We start from the raw sequence: 23492 nt of genomic DNA, 5'->3' as shown, positions 1-23492 counted from the left end.
CTCACATGTTCAATGACAGCATCTTTCAGTGACGATTTCAGTGATGATTGTCGCACAAAGCTCGTTGTCATCAATTCTGTAGCAACATTTATTTTCAGTGTTAACACCCCTGAGCTGGGCTGTGTTATAACCAGCAGTGATGGTTACTTAGTAACATTTTAACTCAGTGGTACACAACGGTGCCATAATTATTGATGGCTTGGATTAGGTGAAATACTGCTAGTTCTTACATTTTGTTAAATCAAGAGAAGTCTTTCCCAGAGCAAGTAAGCATTCTTCTGAGTGGGTCATTCTCCCTACTACCAGGAGGAATGAACAACAAAAACTTCCACATTTGTTTCAGGTAGAGCAGGTGCTTTTATGCATAGGAGAGCTTCAAGAAATTAAAGGTCAAACTAATAAGAAGGGTCAGTACTCTCGGGAAATAAAGTTCCAGAAATACAAGGATCTTAGAGGACATTTTTCTTAATGGGCAATAGTAATCTCAGCACTCTGGAAGCAAAGACTGGAGGAGAGAGCTCAAGGCCAGTTGGGGTCTCTGGAACAAGAACGTCTCAAAACCAACGAAAATCACTGCCCTTCTGTGTGCGTTCATTCAAATAAGCTGTCTGTTCATCAGTGTTCAACAGTTCACTTGCTACTCATTTCTGGGCCCTATTTTGTAAAATCTTTAAAAAACTGTTTAGATTGATTTGTGTGTATGTGATTTATGTGTTTTGCTTAAAATCTTAAAAACAAGGAAAGTACCTGTTTCCACTCTTGTTCCTTTGCATTTTTCCACAGATTTCCTTAACCCTGTCTGCAAACCACTCAGGAAGTGATTCAAGTAAATCAGCTGTCTCAGGTTTGATTGCCATTGTGTTTAACACTTTATAAGCTAGAATCCTTCATGCCAACCTTTGTTGCTGGAGCGGGCAGAGGAATAAAGGAGGAAAGTTGTCCATTGTTTATCAGGAACTATCTAAACCTAACACCTTTAACATCTATTTCTTACAACCTTTGAACAATCCAAGTAAGAATTCTAAGTAACTGTTAGAACTTCATTCATTTATAGGCAAAATTCCCATTTTCACTAAGTATTATCATATAAGGTTTGAAGTATTAAAGAATAGGTAAATGCCCTTCAACAATGTTAAGTGTGCTAGATTCCAACCATAACAATAGTTAAACAAAGTAAACCCAATTTCTTACCCTCATGGAGGTTTTGGCGGAGACAAATAATCATGTAAGTACAAACCAGGAAGCAGTATAGAGGTTGCGCACAGGTTGTTATAATTAAGACTGTGTTTCAAGGTAACTTGATCTGATGTTATGTGGAAATAGGAGAGAACACTGAGGATCCCCTTGTGAAGCCACAGAAGCAAAATGGCCTTGGTATTACTATTCTACCTCACAGCAAGGTGCCAATAAAGGGTTTTTGGTCACCAAAACCACTCCAAGAGCAGAAGGACCAAGTTAAGAGTATATTGCAAGCCGGGTGGTGGTGGTGCTCAACTTTGAATTTCAGAACTCAGGAGGCAGATGCAAGCAGATCTCTTGAAGTGTGAAGTCAGCCTGATCTATAGAGTTCCAAAACAGCCAAGGACAGCTAAGGCTACATAGAGAAACCCTGCCTTTAAAACCCAAAAGCATGTATTTCAGGCTAGTTGTGGTAGTGCATGCTTGTAATTCTACTTACTAGGCCGAGGAAAGGGTATGATGTTCTCAAGGTCAGTGTGGGTTACAACAAGAGGTTGAGACTATGTCTGAAAATAAGTGTATTTTAGTGGCCATCCCAGATAAAGTAGTTTCATTTAGTTCTTGACGTAGCATTGGAAAGGGCTAATTGAGACTAAAGTCAGTCCAACATATATAAACATTTGATAATCAACACATAGGCCAATGATTACCACCATTATCATTACTATTGTGATTTAGTTTTCCAGACAAAGTCTTGCCATTCAGCTCAGCCAGGCCTCAAACCAATGTCCTGCTTAGTTTCCTAAGTATTCACAATCTCCCACTATCTTCCCATTTTTCCCCTTCTTTTCTGAGACAGTCTTGCTACATGGCCCATCCTCTTGCCATAACTTTCCGAATGCTGAGATTACAGACCTGCATCACCATGTTCTTGTAACCAACCAGTAATTGGCTACAAGGAAGAGACTTTTATGGTCTATACAACCAGACAGATGGCAGTCTTATTCAGTGACAAAAAACACAATGAGAACCAGATGGATTTTTGTGGAAAATTCATGTTATACTCTCTCAGAACAAAAAGAATGAAAGAGCCAAAGCCTATACTATACTTAGGCATTACTGAGCACAAGTCTACAAACAATACATGCTTTGAGAGCTATTTAAATTAACTTTTTCTTTTCTTCCTGTTTAGCAGGTAGGAGCAAAGTAAGAAAATCTTTGGGTTTTATCTATATAAAAGGCCATTCTTTAATGCATTACAATTGGGCCAGTCTTGCAAAGAGAACAAAAAAAACACTAATCTCATGGGCTGAAGAAAGTATTCAAGTCAGGAAACTGCTTGCCATATAAGCACGAAGACCTGAGTTTCTGTTTAAAAGCTAGGTGTAGCTGGGCGGTGGTGGCACACGCCTTTAATCCCCAGTACTAGGGAGGAGAGGCAGGCAGATTTCTTGGGTGTGAGGCCAGCCTGGTCTGCAGAGAGTTCCAGAACAGCCAAGGCTGTTACACAGAGAAACCCTGGGTAACAGGATAAAAACAAAACCAAACGAAAAGCCAAGTGTGACACTGACCAGTTTACCAGCACTGAGAGGCAGAGACAGAAGTATCGCAGGCTTGGGTGTAACACTGAACACCTTATCAACACTGTAGTGCTGTGAGCACCAGGTCACAGGAGAATTTGCCTCCGACAAAACTGTGGACAGATTGGGCCTTAGAAACAAGCAAGGGAGTACTACAGACTCCACACACGTATTAACTTGAACACACCCATACCAACAACAAATCCATTTCCTTTTTTCTCATACCAAATTTGTTTAATACCTATAGGCAAGAGTTCTTTAATCTTTGGTCCAAGATTGACACCATCCTACATTATACACAGGAACATACTGAACACTATAAGAGTAATAGAATAATGCCCCAGTAATACACACAGTTGAGATAGTCTTAAAACAATAATGTTAACAATGATGACAATAATAACTTTCAGGGCTGAAGAGATGGCTCATCTATAATAAAATTTAGTGCCTCCTTCTGGTGTGCAGGCATACATGAAGGCAAAATACTGTATACATAATAAATAAATCCTTAAAAAATAAAAAAAGGCTTTCACCATGAGTTAAAAACAAAATTTTCTTACGTAGTTAAAAGCAAGGCAGGTGGTGGCAGCACACGCCTTTAATCCCAGCACTTGGGACGCAGAGACAATAGGCCTCTGTGAGGCCAGCCTGGTCTACAGAGTAAATTTTAGGACAGCCAAGGCTACACAAAGAAACCTTGTCTTGAAAAAAACAAAACAAACCTTTTGGAATCTTTTTGTTTTTCCTGACAGAGTTTCTCTATAGACCTGGCTGTCCTGAAACTCACTCTGTAGACCAGGCTGCCTCTGCTTTCTGAGTGCGGGGATTAAAAGTATGTGCCACTATTGCCCTTGTAAGCCTGGTTTGTTAACCTATATATGTAGTCCCAGGATTTTGGAAGGAGGCAGGAAGGTCAGAAGTTCAGGATGACCCTCAGATACATAACAAGTTCAAGGCCAGCTTGGGCTATGTGAGACTCAAAATAAAAATCTGAAACAAAGAGAAATAAAATACTGAATGGAAAAAGCTGCCAGAATCTCGCAACATTTACTCTAGCAGTGAATGAATGCATTAATACTCCAAATAGAAAATGTATTTCAGTTTACCTCACCAATCTAACAAATACATTTGTGACTATTTGGTCTATGTGTGCTACTGATACCAAGGGTCTAGACAACTTCCACATGTAAATTATCTGTTCCTTGAAAATGCTTACCATCCTCCCCCATACTTCTGCCCTCATTCCTTCAAAGAAACTAACATGGAGAACTCTGACAGGAAATTTTTCAAAAGAAAATTTTCAGGAAAGGAACCAACTACCATTCAATTTCACTCTTAGTTTTGTTTTTTTTAATATATTTATTTATTTATTATATATACAATATTCTGTCTATGTGTATGCCTGAAGGCCAGAAGAGGGCACCAGACCCCATTACAGATGGTTGTGAGCCACCATGTGGTTGCTGGGAATTGAACTCAGGACCTTTGGAAGAGTAGGCAATGCTCTTAACCTCTGAGCCATCTCTCCAGCCCCTCACTCTTGGTTTATAAGAGAATCATGAATCGCACAGGTCCAATATAGAACTCTTTGCTAGGGGTGATGAACAGAGGTATCACTAAACAACTAGTATTACTAGTAAGTATCAATACCTTATCCATACCGCAAATGAAAGTAAACAAACAAACAGCCCAATACTTATGCTGAGGCACTGTTTGCATTGCTGTGGATTAAGCCCATGGTCTTGCATACATTAGCCAAGTGCTCTACCAATGAGATATTATTTACAGTCCCCAAACACTGGTTTTGAACCACAACAGAAAAGATGTGTGTAGCTGTCGAAACAATGAATACCCTTCACTTATAAGAATGCTTAATTTGGGGCTGGAGAGATGGCTCAGTGGTTAAGAGCATTGCCTGCTCTTCCAAAGGTCCTGAGTTCAATTCCCAGCAACCACATGGTGACTCACAACCATCTGTAAAGAGGTCTGGCACCCTCTTCTGGCCTTCAGGCATACAGACAGAATATTGTATACATAATAAATAAATAAATATTTAAAAAAAAGAATGCTTAATTTTCAAAAGGCCAGGCGGTGGTGGCACACGCCTTTAATCCCAGCACTGGTGAGGCAGAGGCAGGTGGAGCTCAAGGTGAGTCTGAGGCCAGCCTGGTCTACAGAGTGAGTTCCAGGACAGCCGAGAATGTTACACAGAAAAACCTTGTCTCAGAAAACAAAACAATGCTTCAGAGGAAAACTATAAGACAGAATATTTGAGGTACAAAGTTTCAATGCCATATGCCTTCATTTATAGAAGTTTTTGAAATTGTTGGCAGAAACCGTTCAAGTGACCACAATATATATACCTTTAGCTTAACTCTGAACAAAGCATTTTATACAACTGCTTACAGGACTCCAGCACAGATATTTGATACATTATTCATATCTTAATGCTTTTCCTCATGTTTCAGGCATGTTACTATGATCACTCTTAGGCGTGCACACACACACACTGTGATCACTCTGACACACACTAATGTGATCACTCTTAAGCACACACACACGAATGTGATTACTCTTAGGTGCACACACACTAATGCGATCTCTTAGACTTAGACACACACACACACACACACACACACACACACACACACACACACACAGGATAACGTATTACAATTTCAAGATAATTCTTTTGTTAAATAGTTAACACCAAATTAATCAACGAAAAAGGAGTTGTGTGTACACGCACACATTTATCATAAACACTGGACATTAGAAGAATTAACATTCTCTTAGAAAAAATTACTCCTGAACCGGGCAGTGGTGGCACACGCCTTTAATCCCAGCACTCGGGAGGCAGAGACAGGCGGATCTCTGTGAGTTCGAGGCCAGCCTGGTCTACAAGAGCTAGTTCCAGGACAGGCTCCAAAGCTAAAGAGAAAACCTTTCTCGAAAAACAGAAACAACAACAACAACAACAAATTACTCCTTTAATCCCAGCATTTGGAAAGCACAGGCAAGGAAATCTCTGTGAGTTCAAAACCAACCTGGTTTAAACAGCATTACCCTGCCTCAAACTGACCCTCCAAAAACAGCCTACTCAATGTCTAAGTGAGCTCCTACTCTTGATAAGTGATTAAAAAATAATCTTCTCCTAATGATGGAAAAATTTTAAGATGAAAATATTTTCAACACAATGAGACACCACAATGAAGGCTTCATGAATAATTTATTCCATTTGAAGTTTTGTTTTTTTGTTTTTTTTTAAAAAGTATAAACTTTTTCATTTCCTCAATCACAATTTGTACAACTCAGTGTTATGGCATTCGGCAGCAATAGTGTTTGTTCCTTATTCTTTTTTAAATTTTTTTTGTCACGTTAAAAAGAAAAGCAATTGGACCATATTAAATGTCACTGCTAAACAACAACTTAAAAACGCCCCTTCATAAAGTGACCAAGCTATTCTGAGAGGGTTGATGCTGACATGTCCAGTAATGATGTTATACAATTTGTAGTTTAAACTCAGTAACTTTAAGGTCCACAAATCCAGTTTACTTTAAAAACTAAAGCTATTTTAAAACTTCAAGAATATCTCAACCTGAGGAGTATTTTAGGTCCCAAATCCAGTTTTTCAAATTTATACTCCACAAAGATAGATAGATAGATAGATAGATAGATAGAGAGAGAGAGAGAGAGAGAGAGAGAGAGAGAGAGAGAGAGAGAGAGAGAGAATATGAGTGAATACATATATAAAAATTTAAACCACAGTTCTGGGCCCATTAATACACTAAGAAATACCAAAAGGTAAGATTTTTCCCGCTTATTTGGTGACAATGGGATAAAATTAAAATGTTTGTTAAACACATTTTTTCTTAATTTTAATTAAACTAAAATATTAAGAGGAAACCCAGACCAAATGTCAGTCAAGCAACACTGAATGTCTCAACAGACTAATATGCAATGCCACAGTGGGTAGGAGCAGAGATTCTGATGCAAAAGCATTTAAAGACTTTCTTTTAACCTATTCAATCTGAACATTTGAAATAATGCGACATAATATTTTGATATTACAGTAATAACATAGTGCTTGATTAAAGATCTGCAAATCTTTGTAGTAACACATTAAGTTAAAAAAAATTACCTCAGAAGTAAATATGAAGACGAAAGAGAATATCTGAATACAGTAATCTGTGCCATACTGACAATTGAGGACGAATACAGCTGAGGATAGTTGGCTAAGTAGTAAGAGCTTAATTTTAGTGGTTTAAGAAAAGTTTAGAAATATTTAAAAATTACAAGCTATTTTAAAATTTAAGGATTACATATAAGTACACTTGGTGGCCTTCTGGCCAAACAATAAGGTGTACAGAAATGTATTCATACAGTGTTAATTCACAGTCCTGATAACTGAATGGCTTGCATAAGAAAGGTATGGCTAGATGTTTCAGACTGGCTGGAAGCAGACATTATATAACTAATCTTTTAAAATGCTAACATACGGAACTTCACCTGCTTCATACTGAATAACTGCACACAAAACAGGCATTAGCATTGAAATGAGGAAATCAAGGTTTGGGAACTCACTGGGAAAAAGTGTAACAATTTTGCTTACCTACTCAAAACGATTACCCATGCTTGTCTGTGACAGTACATTAGTAAGTTAAATCTATCATCTTGCACAAAAAAAGGCTTCATTTCTTCTTCTAATGGCTATTTAGCAACTTCCTATTTGAGCAAGAACTGATGTGTGAAGGGGAGGAAAAAAAAACCTTATGAATAAATTCTGTATATCTGGGATTAGATCCTGATTGCCAGGTAAGAAGAATTGTGTGTGGGATTCCTGCTTATGGCTACATGAAAGAGACTGCTAGGGAATACTCTTGTTACATCTATTTTCAAACTGAGGTGTGGTTATTAGAGGTTAGTAATTGTAAATTGGGATTATAGTCTTCTATTTTCTTGAATCATTATTGAGCTAATAAAATAACATGGATGGTTTGTAAACAGAAATTCCAAATAAGCATCTTTTATCTCAAATCAAGTTCCTCCAGAACGAAATATGTCAACACAATTCGTGGTGGTGTTAGCATAATTTAAAAACAGACATGATCTTTAAATTTAATATCAAAATATGCTCAACATTTGGATCGCTCTATTAAGGTTGAAGGAATAATTTGAAAACTTGTTACTAATTGTGTTTCTTTATAGAAAGAGTTGCTAATGTTTTCATTTACCCAATTTAAAGAAAATACACTGTAAGAAAATGTTTTTATACTAAATAATATTAAATGCATACTATTTACAAAACAGGTTTCAGTTTAAAAAAACATACTGAATTATTGAGTTTTGTAAATACAACCGATTTTGTCCTTGTTGACAATTAATGAATATACAAGTAGGAATTTTGAAAGACTGCTTCCAAGAAAGATAGGTAGACTTGGCGACTGTGAATTCAAGTCAGTGATGCAGGCAGGAGACTAACTGGGCTCTTGTGAGCAGCACTGTAGAAGGATTATTTGAGGGGTAAAGCCTGCGTAAAAGCAGTTATCTTGGCATGTGCAAACAAGAAGGGGGAACGTTGTATTGAAGGAAGGGGTGAATTAAAGTCCCTAAAATTCAAGTCCCTTCTTTAGGGAGGTGAGAACCTCCTTGGCATATGCCCTACCATAATTTGAGCTGTGTCATAGAAAAGTACAGACTCTGGTGTTTGGGACTCCCATCTCCCATTTCAAAAGAAAATTCAATAAATAAAAAAGTCAAAGGGAAACAGTTTAGAAAATGGTTCTTTCACTAGTGGAACAGAGTCTGAATACCAGAATTCACTGAGGATCTATTTACACCACAGTTTGATTGCACACACACTCACACTTTCACACCCATACATATGCATACTCTCACACACATTCCCAATCTTTAATTTAAAAAAAAAAAAAGTAAAACAATCAAGAGTGACTGCCCTTAAAATAATTTGTAAAATGCCTAGAGCTGGGCTAAATTTCAACCTTATAACAGATCCTGCAGATAAATTTCATAATTAGTTATATCCCCATGCCTAAATGTGCCACTGTGAAAACTGAAAAAAATTTAAGCATGTAACATTAAACACCAAAATTAGTTTAAGCATTCAGTAGCAAATTTTTTTTCTTTTTTGTAAAACTAAGTTTCTTTCACTGGAAATGGCCTGAAATATTAGTCATAGCCCTAAACCATAGTACAAAATATAACTGAAGATTTCTCATTTTATACTAAGTTAATCCACCTAACAATATCACGTATGTGTATTGCCATCATGTTATTCTGCAAATGTGTGATATATAAAATGCTGTAAGACCGGTACCTTTTCAATTATAAACACAGTGAACTTCATTACTGTACATGTACTCTGCAACTACAGCTTAGCTGTAAATCTTCCACACACAATGGTATGGACATTATCCCTCTATCCCTGTTAAACTGTACATTGAGACAATACAAATTTACTGTCCGACCCACCCCCTTACAAAAAAATAATACTCTAAAAGCAACCCTACTGCAACTTTTTAATTAAGACGATTACATATATTTTAGACCAATTGCTTTAAAGCAAGAAGGCAGTATAAACCTTCTAGGAAAATTTTTATAAAAGAGGTTAAGAAATATAAGACAATTTATACATTTAAAAACTTACAATAAATAAGAGATGCAGGCATTTTTTGAATACTAGATACTATATCCAATACAAGAACATCTTGATGTTCTAAAGCCATATGTTGAAATTCATTGTTCCTCATGTTTCCTCTCCATGCTTTTAATATTCTTTAACATGAATGGGTACTATGGCTCATTACTTTTCACAAATACTGTGACTGGAAAAAAAAGGTTAATTTTTGCTATGAAAATGTTATAATACGTTTTCAATAATCAGTCATCACCCTAAAGAGCTCAGTATAGTCAATGAAAAATAGGGTTATAGCCCCGCCCCCAAAGTCAAAACAATATTTGTTGAAGTAATAAGAATTAGACCCCATCACAAATGACTTCCACTGAGAACTGTAACTTAATCCTGCAGCAAAATATCCTTTCTTCCTGTTCTTTCCTTGCGCAATTCCATCAAACGAAGATCACAGCATATTCATGATAAAGTTATATAACTGATTCAGCACCACAAAATGAATTGGGAGACACGAGCGTCTGTCCTGGATTGCAGGGTCACAGGTTAGCCATGAGAGTGCATTGTACTGTTCCAAAACAAACCTGAAAAGCAAATAAACTGTAAATCCATCTATTTCAACAAAGACGTTAGCAACACTCTTATGATTCAAAGTGCTGGTGGGTGCGCACATATGACAAGATATTGCCATGCATGCCACTCTGGCTTCTAACTCACCATGAGGCCAAGGCTAGCTTTAAAACTCATGGTCCTCCTGCCTCTGCCACATAAGTACTATGACTACATCAGTACCACAACCACAAAACCTCTCTTTCTTTGCTAAGAATTTCACACTGTGACCCAGGCTAGCCTCAAACTCACGGCAAGCCTTTTGTTCTGGCTTCCTGAGTGGCATCACACCTGGCTAAAGTCACTGTATTTGTGTTTTGTTCCATTTCTTGTGCGGTTTTTTGTTTGTTTTTTAAGGTGGGCTAGTCTCAAACTTGTAGTAATTCTCTTTTCTTATCCTCCCAAATCCTGATATTATAGGTATGAATCACCAAATACAGATAAAGAGATCTTTAAAAAAGGAATAGTAAAGTTTGATTTAGCAGCACATGCCTTTAATCCTGGCACCCAAGACGCTAGGCTGATGAATCTCTGTCCAAGGCCAGCCTATTTTATTATGAGCTCCAGGCCAATCAGAAACGTCTCAAGAAGGAGGGGGAAAAGCAATAAGCTGAGTGCAGTGCAGTGGGAGAAGCAGGTACAGTTCTGTAAATTCAAGAACAGCCTGGTTCCAGGGAGCCCAAAACAACACAGTGAAACCCTGTCTCAAAAAATGCACGCCGTTAATCCCAGCACTCAGGAGGCAGAGACAGAGGCAGAGGGAAAGGCAGGTGGATCTCTGTGAGTTTGAGGCCAGCCTGGTCTACTGAGAGAGTTCTAGGACGGGCTTCAAAGCTATATAGAAAAACCCTTGTCTCAAAAAATAAAATAAAATAAAAAATAAATAAAACAAAACAATAAAAGTAAAATAGTAAGGAATGACATAACTAACTTCATCACATAGTACGTTTGAAACTAGCCTGGGATACATAAAACCCTTTTTCAAAAATTAAGGGGAGAAATGTATTCATGTTAGAAAATGACTTATTCTGGGAGCTGGAGAGATAGTTCAGCAGTTAAGAGAACTGGCTATTCTTCCAGAGGACCCAGGTTCAATTCCCAACACCCACATGGCAGTTCACAACCTTCTGTAACTCCAGTTCCAGGGGACCAACACCCATGGCAAAATACCAATGCAAACAAACAAACAAAGCACAGCACACATTCCCAGTAATTTAATAAGGTTTGGGGCTTACCAGCCCAAACATAAGAGTAATGCAGTAGGGATCAGTGCTTAAGAGCATTAATTGCTTTTCCAGAGGACCATAGTTCAATTCCTAGTACCCAACATGGCTGCTAACAGGTCTGTAACTCCAGTTCCTGGAAATCTGGTGCCCTCTCCTGGCCTCTATTGGCACTGCATGTATAAGGTGCACAGACATGCAAGCAGGCAAACTACCCAAAATAAAAAGAATAAAATAGTTTTTAAGAAGTAATATTCAATGAGGATTTTGCTCAGAGGTAGATCATGAGTGGATAGAAAAAAACTTAAGTCCCAAACACAAAACCATCTAAAAGAAAATTCATCCCGGGATTCAAAACTAAAAAGCTGTCAACTTTTACCCAATAGAATAAAGATATTTAATAATAAACATTCTTATTTTACCCAAACTAAAACAGAGAGCAGGCAATGTTCCAAGAGCTGTACCTGAGGACATCTGAAGTCTGATTTGAGTCAAGTGGGTGGGAGTGTTTACTGTGAAGCAGTTCGTCAGATTGCACTGAAGGCACGTGGAGGTGCAAAGAGGCCTAAAAGGTAAGGTAATCAATCAGTCAGCCATGTGGGAAATCAGTTATTTGTTTTCAATGTGATCTCCCACTCTATTGTCCTTGATGAAATTGATTTTATGACAATGTTAGCAGTAAGAGCTTCTATGAAAATTCAGGGTTTTGATGGAAACATTAAGGTGCAAAACTTACATTGGGTCTCTCTACAATTTTTGCTTTAATTTCTTTTAGTACCATATAGTAATCCTTAAAGACAGATAGAGGGAGGGAGGGAGGAAGGGAGGGAGGGAGGGAAGAGCTTTCCAGTTATCTTCTAATTTCACAAACTTTAGACTATGCAGCTATACTTGGACACTAAGCACTAAAAAGAAGCCAAGGGAGTAAAACCCTGCACAATATTTTACTTAGGAAGTTGTGATTTTAACAAAGCTTCCACTGGATGAACACTTTACAATCAAAACAATGTATACATACTTGCTTGCCCAATGCATTTCTTAGCAGAGGTTTCTAACAATTGCACACACATTTAGGTATAGCAGTGAGTAGTGGGCAAAAGGAATGTGCTACTATTCTTCACATTCATACAGTGAAATCAGTCATCTAGTGTGTACATCGTATGCAGTATTAACACTATGACAAAGTGGTGGTGTTCACCACAATCCTTCACAAGCTTTCTTCATGCTATAAAGATACTTCTTTATATTGATCTGTGTTCTCCATCACAACAGCATACATGTATACAAGCTCATATACAGTATATTCGGGAATATAATCAAAATATGTATGTTTGAATTGTCTATAAATTCTTGATCTATAAATTATTAGCAAGTCTCACTCGGCAGATCACTACAGAGTAAATGGATGTTGATAATTCTTATAATAAAACTACTTTTAAGCATCTACAGAACCCACTGACTTCTCACGCACAGAGAAATATACCAAGTGGTTTTATTGATTACAGTACATAATTAAAATGGGATATATGAAAAACATAATAAAATTATGTTTAAGTTATGCCTTACCTGCGATTCAGAACCAGAAGTCCTAATCTTGTTACACTGTATCTGAGGGTGAATGCTCACTTTACACTATCCTCTCTGCAAATAAATATTGAGTAGAAAAGAATCTGGATAGTCCCTTGGACTTTTCATAATAAGTGTTTACTAAACAAAAGTGTGCCCTGAATCTCTTAGGTCATGAACTACAAAAAGGTATTATACTGAATTTGGAAATAAGCAGGGTCATTTACTGCTATTTTGAAAACTTTTAGTGTGCACACAGGTTCTGTGACTACACGTGGGAGGAGACAGCAAGTGCAGCACTTCCCAAAGGACCAAGGAGGCTCCAAACACTACTATACTGCAGAAAAGCCCCTGGAAGATGTTCATGTAATGAGACAGGATAGAGCAATAAACATCTGGAAGAGGAATAAAAGTCACAGAATAAACTAACATTTTATTAATAGTCAATTAAAGGGCAAGGATAGGTCAGAATACTTGCCTGACATTTACTGTCTGGGCAGGGGAAGAGGAGCTACAGATTCAGTTATTGTAATCTTTATGAATGCGCTACATAAATCCATTGTTTAATCTCAAATGCTTTGACACAATGGGATATGGGCCTAAGGTAACAAGATTTGACTGACATAAATGATCCAAGAAATTTCTATGCTCAGCAACTACTAAAATATTATCTCAAAAATGGAAGCATACAATCTGACCTGAAATGTGAAGAGCCCACAGTGATTTTTACATTGTGTGAGGGAGATCTTCATTTACTATTTTTGAGCAGTAATAGCAATGGTAACAATCAACCACAAAGAGCTTTCCTATCTCATTTTCCTTCCCCATCTTATAACACATAAGATGGACACTGGAAAAGTAAGTACCAATAGGTCTGGGAGTATCACTTCTTAAAAACTCCTCACCAGTTTTTCATTTACGTTTTGTACCACTGGCTTATAAACCAGGCTGACCTCCAATTTCTAGGGAGTCTTCTTGCCTCCGCCTCCCAAGTCATAAGATTGTAAGTCACAATGCTCACTAGTTGTATGCTTGTTTCTGGGACAGGGAACTCACTATGTAGCCCTGGCTGGTATGGAACTCCCTGTGTATACCAGCCTTGTGCTTAAGGACATCCTCCTGCCTTTGGCTACTGGATGCTGAGATTAAAGGCATGTGTTATCACACCCATTCTACTCAATAGTAATTTATACAAGGAAAACTTTTTAGAATAGGTAAAGCATAAAAAAGATGGCTAATTTTTTTAAAAAAATATTTGTTTATTACATATACAATATTCTGTCTGTGTGTATGCCTGCAGGCCAGAAGAGGGCACCAGACCCCATTACAGATGGTTGTGAGCCACTATGTGGTTGCTGGGAATTGAACTCAGGACCTTTGGAAGAGTAGGCAATGCTCTTAACCTCTGAGCCATCTCTCCAGCCCCAAAATATTTTAATTCTCAAAATAATGAAATGTAATAAAAATGCAGTATCATCCTTTTCAAATAACATAATTATCATTAAAAGATCCAGGCTTTACTCTAGATGTCTACTACCAATGTATGACTTTAGATAAGTGAGTTTCCCGAATTAAAGTATGTTCAGCTGGAGAATAAGACTAGAAGACACTGTAATGTTTATCAGCTCTAAACTTTTATACTGCAACTGGAAATATAACTTCAAACCAAGAGTTCCAGAAGTCTGACTTAAGAATAATGTTTAAACCTAATATAAATTTTATAATTACTTGTTTCATATTAGATAATTATTTTTTATGAGATCATCTAAAGAAATACATACCACAATGTATGTAAGAGCCGGGTGGTGGTGGCGCACACCTTTAATCCCAGCACTTGGGAGGCAGAGGCAGGCGGATCTCTGTGAGTTCGAGACCAGCTTGGTTTACAAGAGCTAGTTCCAGGACAGGCTCCAAAACCACAGAGAAACCCTGTCTCGAAAAACCAGAAAAACAAAAACAAAAACAAAAAACAAAAACAAAAAACCCACAATGTATTTAAGAACTTGGAATTCAGATGAGCTATAAAGCTTTAAAATGTCACTTCAATAGTTCTCAGGACTAAAACTATCAATAAGGATTAGTTAGGAATTGCCACAGAAATAGTAATACCTTAAGAAAAAGGGGACATTGATATTGTGCTTGAGGACATGCTGACCAGAACCAGTCAGGTAGTGGACCCGCTTTGGCAGTTGATACAAAGTATCCAAGGGCCAATGGTTGCTGAAGAATATTAGTTACTTCATCATGAGATTCTGTTGAAAGTAGCCGATCAGTACCCTGACCCTTAGAAAGACAAGAATATTAGTTCATTCAGTATATCCAGATAACGAACATAAGTACAAAATGACTTAGAACAATTAATATAATTATTGCAATAAACCACACAAAACACTAAAACTTAAATGGTGATAGGCCAATAATCTCTACTGTTGAGAGGCTGAAGCAGGAGGATCAAAGGTCAAGACTTGAACTACAAAATAAGTTTAAGGCTAACCTGAACAACTTATCTAGATCATCTCAAAATTTGAGGATTGAGGATGTGAGTCCATAGCAGCTCATGTGTGAGGTCAAATTTAGGCCCAATAGTTAAAATTAGTAATACCATAAAAACAGTATATTATGAAACAGTAAAACAAAGTGAGTATGTCTAAGGTCAAAGTGAGTACAAAACACAAATCACTCACTGTAACTGCTATTTCCTAATAGTTCAACTAATTCCTCAACCCCAATGCAAAAGAAAAATTCAACTTGCTTTGCTCCTCTAGCATTATCTACAAAATGTCATTAATTTCAATAATGTTTTGGAAGGCATTATGGCAATACAGACTATTGTTCATTCCGTTTTAATTGGTCAACAAATTTCTCAACATTATTTTAAGAAAACAGACAAAAGGAAATTAATTCATAATGCAACTATTCATTATATCAGTGCTTTTTTTTTTTTTTTTTTTTTTTTTTTTGGTTTTTTGAGACAGGGTTTCTCTGTGGTTTTGGAGCCTGTCCTGGAACTAGCTCTTGTAGACCAGGCTGGTCTCGAACTCACAGAGATCCGCCTGCCTCTGCCTCCCGAGTGCTGGGATTAAAGGCGTGAGCCACCACCGCCCGGCTATATCAGTGCTTTTTAAGCACCAGAAATTGTACCCCCTTTTAATTATTTCTTTGAGAATTTCCTATAATGTATTTTGATCATAGGATTATGGTTACTTTTAATGTTAGGGGGGAAAAAAGAGAAACAAACATATTGGTATGATGCCTACACAGTGGAGGCTCAAACCCCAAAAACGAACAAAAGAGACTATGGGCAGCATACGCCTTTGAGACAGAGGTAGAGAAATCATGGCTCTCCCTCCCTCCCCCCCCCGAAAAAAATATTAATAGCTAAACCAAAGTGCATAAGCTCCGGTGATCTCATCTCTTTGCTAATTTTAAAGGGAAAAAATGGTATTCTAGTTCATATAATGATGGATGGATGGATGGATGGATGGATGGATGGATGGATGGATGGATGGCATTTACATACACTAAAACTTTTTTAGCATAATTACCTTGCCAGCATCACCTCCATGGGGGTAATGAGAACCTGGAGAATGTACAGGAGATGTAGTTGGAGATGCAGGAAGGATATTAATGATATCAGGATCAAGATCATCTCCTGTGTCTAATAAATCAAAGATACCCATTGCATCTGCTCCATCTGTACAGAGAAAAGAAATTAATATTTTATTTTCTGTATACCATGATCATTCACAGTAAAATATTGTAATAAATTTTAACCAAAGTGGGACTGGCAAAGCATGGTGGCACATGCCTATAATCCCACCACTTAGAAGACTGAGTGATAAGGACTGCTATGGCTTGTACAGCCAGCCTAGGCTATACAAGCAGTGAGAACCAGTCTCAAAACAACAACTAGGGCATGTTGATGCACACCTTTCGTCTCAACACACAGAGGCAGTGGCAAGAGGATTTCTGTTAGCTCCAGCCTAGTCAGTGCTACATAGTAAGACCCTGAAAAACATCTTAAAGTAAAATGGGTTAATATAACCAACATTTACTAAAGCACCAATACGTGTGCCACGTATTGCGCTGACAGTCATATAAAGGATCTTGCAGTATTGATCAATCTAAAAAGACATATGAAGAGATTAATCTAATGGTCCCTGTGATTCTAGGGGTCATACAAATAACAGGCAAGCACTATACCACTGATAGGAAGGAGAGAGTAGAGTGGGAGACAGTGAAGGGACTACTGTTGATACTACTACTCTCTATTCAAAATGGAGAGAAAGGGTAGAAGCTAAAGAGCATAGGCTTTGTAATCTTCGTACAAACTATCCGCTAGAAGCTGGCAAAGGCAAGGAAACAGATTTACCTAAGACTCTAGAAGGAATCAACCTTAAGACACCTTGATATTAACCCACGGAGAATGATTGAGCATTATAACAAATTCATGTTCTTTTTTATAATTTTTATTTATTTTTATTTTTTTATTTTTTGGGTTTTCGAGACAGGGTTTCTCTGTGGCTTTGAAGCCTGTCCTGGAACTAGCTCTGTAGACCAGGCTGGTCTTGAACTCACAGAGATCCGCCTGTCTCTGCTTGAGATAGGGTTTCTCCTTGTAGTTCTGGCTGCCCAGAAGGCCAGACTAGCTCCAAACTCACAGAGATTCACCTGCCTCTGCCTCCTGAGTGGTGGGATTAAAGGCATGTGCCACCTCTGCCTGGCATAGTTTATCACTTTATTATTTTATTATGTAATAACTTAAATATTTATTTGGTAATGAATAGTACCATTTAAAACACATTTATATTTCTTGATGTTATGTTGGTTTTATTACCCATTGTTTCTATAACATTATTATATTAGTGTCTTAAAAGAATATGAATTTGCCATGCGGTGGTGGCGCACGCCTTTAATCCTAGCACTCGGGAGGCAGAGGCTGGTGGAGCTCGGTGAATTTGAGGCCAGACTAGTCTTCTGAGTGAGTAATAGAACAGCCAGGGATACACGAGAAACCCTGTCTCAAAAAAGAAAAATAAAAGCAAAACAAAACAAAACCGTGTGTGTATTTTTGAAAATCTACCATTTTCAAAAGTAATTTAGAGTAACAATAAACACTATATTAGTCTCTTCTATTAAATACAACCTAAAAGGTTCACTAAGTTCCATCTCTATTCTAGCAGTTTATACAAAGCATTGTTCCTGCAAACTGACATATAAAGGACTATGAATAAGGCTCAGTGTAGAAACAGTTTGCCTAACATGCAGAAAGCCCTAAATCAATCTCCAGTATTGTTTTGAGGGAGGAAGGGAAGGAGGAAGGAAAACATTGTGAGTATGGGTGTATGAAGAGAAGAGAGATTTTTTTTATATATGTATTATATATGACTGGTAAAGTTTATGTACAAGTAGCTCGAAACAACAGCATAAATATACAAAAATTTTAAGATCAATCAAAATAAAATTTACAGAATTCATTATCAATGACCAATTCTGATACAATAATATAAAATGGTGAGGTTTTTCATTTATGTTTGGGAGTCAAAATTCTTAGTGATCTGTTTCCTTGTCTTTTCCGGAGACTTGAACTTATCCTTCTCTCCGAATTTGCATCCTTTTCTTCCATCAAATAGCTTTTTCCTCTTGTGTATATATAAAGCTTTCTCTTTGCTACCTTGTTATAAGATATGTTTTATTGCTTTTTAAGTCCCATCTGCATAGTATACAATAAAACTTTCCATCTCAATGGTCTTAACAAATCTTTAAAACTCTTTTTTCTTATGAAGGTAAATGTCAGGGCATGCTATTGAGCCTACTTAAATTGTCAATATTTAAAAAAAAAAAAATACTCGGAGTCCAGGCATAATGATGTGTGCCTGTAGTCCCAGCTACTTGGGAGACTGAAACAGGAGGGTGGCTTGAGCATGGGAAAAACAACAATAAAACAGCCAGAGTTGTACATGCCTTTAAGTCCAGCACTTTCAGACTGAATGAAGAGGATTGCTGAGAGCTCGAGACCAAACCTGGGCTAAAGAGCAAGCAGCAGGCCAGACAGGGATACATAGCAAGATATTTCAAAACAAATAAAATAGAATTTCTAAGGCTCCATTAACTTACCATTGTTGGGATTGAAAGCTAAATCCAAATTTTCAGTGGTATAAGTAGCTGAAGCTACTTGCACAGAAGCAGAAGTGGGAAACACAAGTATATGAGTACATGATGTATCTTGTGGAGTATTTAGCTGAGGCGTCTGCATATTTAGAGTGGTGCTTCTTCCAAAAACAGAACCAGTTGACACAGAATCTGAAAAGAGATGCATTTTTCCTTTTTTCGTAAGTGAAGACTTTTATGTAACACTTAAAAACTTAAAGAGTACAATGAATAATGAAATCTGGCATATACTGAAGTGAACTAACCTGGCATGATAACAAAAGATCCTTGGGGTTCCATTGCAACCAAACAAGCACTAAGGATGCTGGGAGAGTCTGCAGCAGATATGCCACACATCCTACACATGTCTTTGAGCCTTTTGCTAAGAGACTGCAAGTTTCGACGACTCAGCAAACAACTCCAATCTGCGGGTATCAACAGGGGCAAAAGGAAACAGTGTTAGAAGAAAGTGCTCTGTTATACTATTTACCCAAGAAAACAATGAAAGAAATGCATAGCAACACTTAAATTAGCATATTTCTAATAAAGCAATTATCAAAGCTAAAACTCTTATAGTGGTTCCTGACATTTCTTATCCCTTTACCTCCAGTAAGTATCACACACAAGCCATTACATATCTACATGACTTTATATACGCTCCTTCTTACACGCAATGTTTTACTGATAACTTTTAGCATTTTAAAAGAAGATGTTTTTATGTGTGAGTTTCGCCTGTACACTACATGTGTGCAGTGCCGGCAGTGCTAAAAAAGGGCATCAGACCCCTGAAGTGCAGATATTGTGAGCCTCCAGGTTGAGTGCTGAGAATCCAACTTGGGTCTACTGGAAGAGCTCTTAACTGTTGAGAACTTTAGCATTTTATTCAATGTATTACATAATATGTTCTGAACCAAATATACATCACCATAAAACAAAGTTAAAAAAAATAAACTAGATAAAAACAAAATTTACCTTTCAATTCTCCATGTCCAATCCTACCAAGGCGACCAATTACCACTCTCCATGGTAAGGAACTCATCTGAATAAGTCCTAAGCACCACTCCCAAAGTTTTTGTAGACCAAACCTTCTGGCAGAACCCTTTTTCCGACGAGCCCTATTGAATGAAATGTTTGTAAATATTTCTAAAATTAACATAATGAAATTCTATGAGGGTTCAAATATGTGACAAACTGGTTCATCAATTTAATTTTATCCTGTTTTATTGACTGGTACCAGGGTATATAAACTGGTACCAGGTATCATATTGTATATGATATGCCTATACTTCCATTACAGGGTTATATCCCCACTTCCTGGTCCTTTACTTAATTTAAATGCTTCAAACCTTTATAAAAACCAAGTCCTGATACACACATATTTGCCATTCAAGTTCCTAAGTTTTTGATATGGGATCTCTTTAGGTTGCCCAAAATTGTTTCCTAAATTCAAATAATCCATCCTTCTGGCTTAGCTCCCTGAGTTGGAGGAAACACTGGTATATGGTATCATATGCAGCTTCAAATTTATGGATTATTTTGTTATTCTTACTGTTTTACAATACACATTAGGGACCTGAAGAGATAGCTAATTTGATATAACATGCTTTCCTGACAAGCATCAGGACTTGAATTCAATTCCCTAAACCTAAGGAAATAAATGTGCAGTGTTAATCTCAGAGCTGAGGAGGCAGACAGGTGAATCCTAGGAGCACACTAGCCAGTCATCTAGTCTACTTGGCAAAGTTCAGGCTGTCAAAGAAGGGGAAGGTTGGATGGAGAGCACCTGAGGAATGGCAGTTAAGGTTGTCCTCTGACCTCCACAAACACACATAAATAAATTCTCAAAATATATTTGAAGGGCTGGAGAGATGGCTCAGCAGTTAAGAGCATTAGCTGTTCTTCCAGAGGACTCGGGTTCAATTCCCAGCATCCACATGGCAGCTCACAACTGTCTATAACTCCAGTTCCAGGGAATCTGACACCTTCACACACATGAACAACGAACGCCATGAACAAGAACTAGAAAATATGAGTTGTCCAATTTTGGCCAACAATTTGTACTAAACGAATTTCCATACCTTAAAAAGTAAAGAATACCCAAGCCAGGCGGATCTCTGTGAGTTGGAAGCCAGCCTGGTCTACAAGAGCTAGTTCCAGGACAGGCTCCAAAGCTACAGAGAAACCCTGTCTCCAAAATCCAAGAAAATAAAAAAAGTAAAGAATACCCAACACAAACTACATTTCTCAGCCCGAATAACATTTTTGTATGTTTCTAATACATGTCCTTTATTAGGTAGGCAACCGTGTAACACAAGCACTTTGCAAATGAGCAGTATCAGCTAACATTTATTTATTTATATATTTATTTATATATGTTACAAATATATGGCAAAGCCACTGTGCAAGCAATACTCACTTCATCCTAACAATCTGATGAGGCAGATAAAACTATTTGACAGATATTATAAATAAATAAGCCGTAGCTCAGCTGCCTAAATTTCCCAATACCATAGACCAACAAGAAACCAGGAAGGAGTTACATTTCAAGACAGGTCTTATTATATCTTATTAGAATTATTTTAATTTGTGCAGGAGGAAGCATATTCCACGGCCCAGGCATAAAGATCAGAGAACAACTTTTGGGAGTTGGCTCTCTCCATCATTTGAGTCCATACTGTCAGGTTTGGAGGCAAGCATCCTTACCCACTGAGCATCTTGCCTACCCTACAAATCTCAATCATTGTTCCACTTCTACTTTTTCAAAGATCTATTTTATTTTATGCATATGATTGCTTTGCTTACGCATATGTATATGCACCACATGTAGGCCTGATCTTCAGAGACCAGAATGAAAGGTTAGATTCCTTGGAACCAGAATTATAGATGATTGTGAACCACCATGTAGGTGCCAGGAATGGAACCTAGTCCTCTACAAAAGCAGCTAGTACTTCTGTCTAAAGGTAGTTTATTTCTACCTTTTGATCAAAGAAGTAAAATGACAACCAAAGCCTGATTATGGTGGTATCCCTTCTCTTCCTTCAGATAAAACATTCTTTCCAAATTATCATGACTAATGCAAATATATCACCAAAAACCAAAACAAAACACCTTCCTGGACCTGGGGGGAGCAGGGAGGACCTTGGACTTTCCATAGGGTAGGGAACCCTGACTGCTCCTTGGACAGAAGAGGAAAGTAGGAGGAGGTGGAAATTTTCAATAAAAAATAAATTAAAAAAAAAAAACAAAGCAAAAACCAAACAACAGTGTACAGCTTATGTTATAAGCATTATTTATTTGTTTATTGGGTTTTTGAGACGAATTTTCTCTGTGTAAACCTGGCTGTCCTGGAATTACCTCAGTAGACCACGATGGCCTTGAACTCAAGAGATCCGCCTGCCTCTGCCTTTGAAGTGCTGGAATTAAAGGTGTGTGCCACCACCGCTCAGATCCACTTTTATGAGTAGGAGGCTTTCAATAATATTTAAAAATATTTTAAGGGAGCTGGAGAGGTGGATCAGAGGTTAAGAGAACTGGCGGCTCTTCCAGAGGACCTGGGTTCAATTCCCAAAACCTACACGGCAGCTAGCAAATGTCTGAAACTCCAGTTCCAGGGCTTCTAACACCTTTGTACAGACACACATGCAGGGAAAACACCAGTGCACATAAAATAAAAATTTTAAAAATAGTTTTAAATTATATGTATTAGGGGGTATGTGCACATGAGCACAGGAGCCTGCGGAAGCCAGAGTTAACTGGTATTGTGAGCCAAGAACTAACTCTAGCCCTCTGGGGAGAGTAGCAAACACTCTTAACTGTTATCCCATCTCTCAGTCCCTATAATATTTCGAATTCTTTATCTAAAATCACTGCCATAAGCTTTATAACATAAAAGTTAGGGATTTTTAGAACATAAAAATTAGATTAAAAATAATCAGTGTAACAAATTAATTAAGGGGAGACAGCATTTGTTTATGAGATATAATCTCACTAAGCAGCCCTGCTTGGCCTCAAACTCAGAGATTCACCTGACTCTATCTCCCAATGCTGGGATTAAAGACTTGAGACAACATGCCTGACCAGAATTGTTTTTAATTACCCTAATTATACAATAAAAGTACTAACTATAAAAATATACCTAGAATCTCAACAATTACTATCAAAATGTATATAAGCTTCAAATGGTTACCTACTGAGTATGAGACACCGTGTGTTGTACCTGTGCACATATACTAACATTTCAAATTGGGATAATCATATTTCAGGAACTATAAGTACCTATTTGGAACATCGATGTTAATAATACAAGTTTCTAGAAGCTCTCCATATAGATCTGTGCAAGACGCAAGAATCCACCTTTGATCATGTGATAAACAGTAGCCCACAAAAAGAACATTGTATTTCTGTCCAGCTTCTCCAAATGTCTCTCCTAGCTCTGTCTGTTTGTCCTTCACAGGAGCCAGAATAAAAGGTGGTGTATAAAGTCGAATACATTCTGGTCTCTGTTTAAAAAAAAAAAAAGCCATCTTACAACTAGAA

The 23492-nt window shown here is 37.5% G+C and overlaps 1 protein-coding gene across 1 annotated transcript in view; it reads right to left on the bottom strand.

Moving 5' to 3' along the window:
• Positions 1-5971: 5971 nt before the first annotated feature.
• The window catches only part of Med13 (mediator complex subunit 13), a 94159-nt gene continuing 76638 nt past the window's right edge, over positions 5972-23492 (bottom strand). Inside the window, exons 23-30 of the mRNA XM_075991224.1 lie at positions 23232-23455; positions 19929-20071; positions 19223-19381; positions 18924-19109; positions 16352-16500; positions 14916-15089; positions 11705-11805; positions 5972-9992 (exon numbers count right to left, since the gene is read on the bottom strand). Coding sequence (XP_075847339.1) covers positions 9860-9992; positions 11705-11805; positions 14916-15089; positions 16352-16500; positions 18924-19109; positions 19223-19381; positions 19929-20071; positions 23232-23455 — 1269 coding nt within the window. The 3' untranslated portion in view covers positions 5972-9859. The remainder of the gene's footprint in view (positions 9993-11704; positions 11806-14915; positions 15090-16351; positions 16501-18923; positions 19110-19222; positions 19382-19928; positions 20072-23231; positions 23456-23492) is intronic.

Source organism: Microtus pennsylvanicus, chromosome 11 (assembly GCF_037038515.1).
Source record: "Microtus pennsylvanicus isolate mMicPen1 chromosome 11, mMicPen1.hap1, whole genome shotgun sequence".
NCBI lineage: Eukaryota > Metazoa > Chordata > Mammalia > Rodentia > Cricetidae > Microtus > Microtus pennsylvanicus.
This window is presented reverse-complemented; position numbering and strand designations above follow the sequence as displayed.